The sequence below is a fragment of the Corapipo altera genome, unplaced genomic scaffold (assembly GCF_003945725.1).
Source record: "Corapipo altera isolate COAL_440 unplaced genomic scaffold, ASM394572v1 60749, whole genome shotgun sequence".
Classification (NCBI taxonomy): Eukaryota; Metazoa; Chordata; class Aves; order Passeriformes; family Pipridae; genus Corapipo; species Corapipo altera.
Genome location: NW_020887406.1, coordinates 1 through 4164, shown reverse-complemented (window position 1 = coordinate 4164; position 4164 = coordinate 1). Strand labels below are relative to the sequence as shown.

The window sequence follows — 4164 nt, the reverse complement described above, 5'->3', positions numbered from 1 at the left end:
GTGGGAAAGGGGGGCTGGAAGCACTGGGGACCCCCCAAACCTCTCCAAGCCCCTCTGGGGACCCCCTAAATCCTCCATGGGGACCCTCCAAACCTCTCCAAGCCCCTCTGGGGATCCCTAAACCCCCCCTGAACTCCCCCTTCACCCCCACATCGGGCACCTCCACCCGCTCAAACACAAAATTCCCATTCCGGGGGCTGGGAAAAAGGGGTCTGGAAGCTCCAGGGACCCCCAAACCTCCCCAAGCCCCTCTGGGGCCTCCCAAACCCCCTTGAGCCCCCTCTTCACCCCCACATTCAGCATCTCCACCCTGTTGCACACACAAGTCCCGGCCCAGGGGGATCTGGAAAAAGGGTCTGGGACCCCAACGCCCCCCCCACAGAGGTCTGGAAAAAGGGTCTGGGACCCCCAGGACCTCCCAAATCTTCCCAAGTCCCTCTGGGGATCCCCAAAACCCTCCGTGGGGACCCTCCAAACCGCCCCAAGCCCCTCTGGGGTCTCCCAAACCCCCCTGAGTCTCTCCTTCAGCCCCACATCGTTCATCTCCGCCCCATCACACGCACAACTCCCAACCCCGGGTGGGGTCTGGAAAAAGGGTCTGAGACCCCAGAGACCCCCCAAAATCTCCCCAAGCCCCTCTGGGGACCCCTAATCCCCCCTGAACTCCCTCTTCACCCCCATCTGGGGCCTCCCAAACCCCTCTTCACCCCCCCTTCACCCCCTCATCGTTCATCTCCACCCCATCACACGCACAACTCCCATCCCACAGAGGTCTGGAAAAAGGGTCTGGGACCCCCGAGACGCCCCCAAAAACCCCCCCAGGAGCCCCCCCCGGACCTGGTGCACGACGTAGATGCCGTAGTGGAGCTGCTGGCGCTGCAGGAAGGGGTGCAGGTAGTAGAGGAGGTGGCCCAGGTGGCTCTCCCGGTTGCGGTGGGGGACGATGACGGCCGTGCGGGACCGGGCCTCGCACAGGGGGGGTCGGTACCGACCCCCCGGCCCCACCCCCGGGTTCTTGGCCTGGATGAGCTCCAGCGATGGCACCCGGGCGAAGGTCACCGTCAGGGGACCCACTGCAGGGGGATTTGGGGGAGTAAAGGGGGGCACATGAGGCTGGGGGGATAAAGGACCCCAAATTGGGGTTGCCCCCCCCAGCCTCATCACTCAGTCTCAAAGCAGGGGGGCCTGGAGGTGTCCCCCTCACCCAATCCTAAACCAGGGGGTTTGGGGAGTGTATTCCCCCCATCTCGAAGTGGAGGGCCCTGGGGGTTTGTCCCCACCTCATCCCAAATCGAGGGGGACCCCCAGGAATCCCCAAACTGGGGGTTCTTGGGGTGTGACCCTCTCCAGTCCCAAATCAGGGGAGCCCTGGGATTTGTCCCCGCCAAACCCAAACCAGGGGGTCCTGGGGGTGTGTCCCTCCCCCAATCCTAAACCAGGGGGGTTTTGGGAGTGTCTTCCCCCCCAATCTCAAAGCAGAGGGTCCTAGAGATACCCCAATTTGAGGGGGACCCCCAGGAGTCTGTCCCCCAGGTATGTCCCCCCCCCCAGCCCCAAATCAGGGGAGCCCTGGGATTTGTCCCCTCTGTCCCAAACTGGGGTGTCCTAGGGGTGTGTGTCCCCCTGTCCCAAACTGAGGGGGTTTTGGGAGTGTCTTCCTCCCCCATCTCAAAGTGGGGGGACCCAGGATTTGTCCCCCCCAGTTCCAAACCGGGGGGTCCTGGAGGTGTGTCCCCCCCAATCCCAAACTGGGTGATCCTGGGCTTGTGTCCCCCCCCACCAATCCCAAACTGGGTGGTCCTGGGGGTGTGTCCCCCTCTCAATCCCAAACTGGGGGGTCCTGGGAGTGTGTTCCTGCCCCAATCCCAAACTGGGGGGTCCTGGAGGTGTGTGTCCCCCCCCCAGTCCCAAACCAGGGGGTTTGGGGAGTGTTTTCTCCCCCATCTCAAAGTGGAGGGGTCCAGGAGTACCCCAAATCATGGGGGACCCCCAGGAGTCCCCAAATTGGGAGTTCTTGGGGTGTGACCCTCCCCAGTCCCAAATCGGGGGAGCCCCAGGATTTGTCCTCCCCCAATCCCAAACTTAGGGGTCCTGGGTGTGTGTCCCACCCCATCCCAAACTGGGGACCCCCAGGCTGTGTCCCCCCCACCCCAACCCCTGCTCAAACCCTCCATTTCTCCCCGTGGGGATCCCCCAAACACCCCGAAACCTCCCAATTCCCCCCCAAACCCCCGTTTCCCCCCAAGACCCCGTATTTTTCCCTTCGGGAATCCCACACCCCCAAACTCCCCGTTTCCCCCCCAAACCCCCCATTTCCCCACCCAAACCCCTCTTTTCCCCCCATTTCCCCCCCCAAACCCCTCTTTCCCCTCCATTTCCCCCTCATTTTGCCCCCCAATTCCCCTCGTTCCCCCCCTCACCGAGGAAGGGCGATCTCTCGGGGCAGTACGGGAGGGGTCTGGCGGGGTTTGGCGGCGGGGGCCGGGGGGGTAGGAGCCGGCTCAGGTTCTCGTAGACGTCGCGGGTGCGGGAATAATCGAAGCTGGGCCCGGCCCCGCGGCCGAAAAGCGCCGTGAGGTTGCGAAACCCGCCGAGCGAGAAGTAGGCGACGAAGGCGAACTGGCAGCCGACCAGCAGCGCCAGCGAGCACGGCCGCTCCAGCAGCCGCCGCAGCATCGCCTCACCGGGGGGGAAAACCTCACCGGGACGCGGCGGCGGCGCCGGGCCGGGACGCGAGGGCAGCGGGAGGCATCGCGGGGGCAGCGCGGGGCAGCGCCGGGCACGGCGGAGGCATGGCGGGGCTGCGGGAGGGCAGGGGAGAGGGGCGGTGAGGGGCGGGAGGGAGAGGGGCAGGGACGGCCGGGAGCGGCTCAGACACCGCCGGGATCACCGGGACCACCGGGACCTGCCCACCTCTGGACCGGCTCAGGCACCGCCAGGACCACCGGGATCCCCCCCGCCCTCGGGACCGGGTCAGACACCCCCACCGGGACCTGCCCACCCCTGGACCGGCTCAGACACCATCGGTACCGGGACCTGCCCACTACCGGGACCTGCCTGGCCCCGGGACCGGCTCAGACACCGCCGGGACCACCGGGACCGGTACCAGTTCAGACACCGCCGGTACTCCCAGTAACGGCACCTGCGCGCCCCCCGGTAACGATACCTGTCCACCCCCTGTCCCTCCCGGCCCCGGTACCTGCCCGGTCCCAGCTCAGCCCCCCCAGCCCCGGTCCCGGTCGTGGTCCCGGCCCAGCCCCTGTTCAGTCCTAAGTCCCAGTTCCGGCCCCACCCTTGTCCCGTTCCCAATCACGCTCCCAGTCCCGATCCCGCTCCCAGTCCCAGCCCCGCTCCCGTTCCAGCTCCCGATCCCGTTCCCGGTCCGTGCCTGGGCCCGGCTCAGCCCCTCCCGGCCGCCGCCATCTTGGAGCGAAGGGCGCGGTGTGATGACGTCACGGAGCGAGCGCGTGGCGGGGTCAGGGCCGGGCCGCACCGGGTGAGGGGACAACAGCGGCCCGGGGGGGGACACCGGGGGATCCCCTCGGGGAGCCGAGAGGGCCGCGGGAAGCGCCGGTGACTCCCGGGCGGGGCGCGGGGTCCCGGTAGGACCCGGGAGAGCCTCTGGAGGTGACGAGGGGCGTGTTCTGGGATGGCCACGACCACGTAGGGGCGTGGCCACAGCAAGCGCCGTTGCCGCGGCAACCGCGCGCGCCCCGCCCCCTCCCCGGGGCTGCCCCGCCCTTCGTCATACGTCACGGCGAAAGCGCGCTGTGATTGGGCGCAAGGCCAGAAGCGGAGCGTGGTGGGCGGGGCGAGCGCACGTGTGTCCCCCCGGTCACGTGTGTCCCGTCCGGGAGGTCACGTGTCCCCAAAATATCCCCCTCAAACACGAGTGTCCCATCCCGGGGTCCCCAAAGGACCCCCCCCAACATCCCTCCCCTTCCCCCCACATCGCACCCACCGTTCCATAAATATCTTTAATTAATGGCACTGCCATAAATTACAGCTCTGGGGGGTGTGGGGCGTGGACAGGGGGGTCCCTTGGTCCTGCCAGGGGGTCTCCCAAATCAAGGGGTGATCAATGAACACCCAAACTGAGGGGTGATCAATGAACACCCAAACTGAGGGGTGACAGCTGTCCCCATGTCCTCTGTGTCCCTCCCT

The 4164-nt window shown here is 66.8% G+C and overlaps 1 protein-coding gene across 1 annotated transcript; it reads right to left on the bottom strand.

Annotated features, from left to right (window-relative positions):
* Positions 1 to 237: 237 nt before the first annotated feature.
* LOC113941607 (beta-1,4-galactosyltransferase 3-like) lies at positions 238 to 2776 on the bottom strand (the record flags this gene model as incomplete). Its single annotated transcript, XM_027632755.1, has 3 exons — positions 2421 to 2776; positions 838 to 1073; positions 238 to 333 (listed from the first exon to the last, which is right to left on the bottom strand). Coding segments are annotated over exons 1-3 (588 nt in total), but the record flags the coding sequence as incomplete, so codon positions are not given.
* Between the last annotated feature and the right edge of the window lie 1388 nt (positions 2777 to 4164).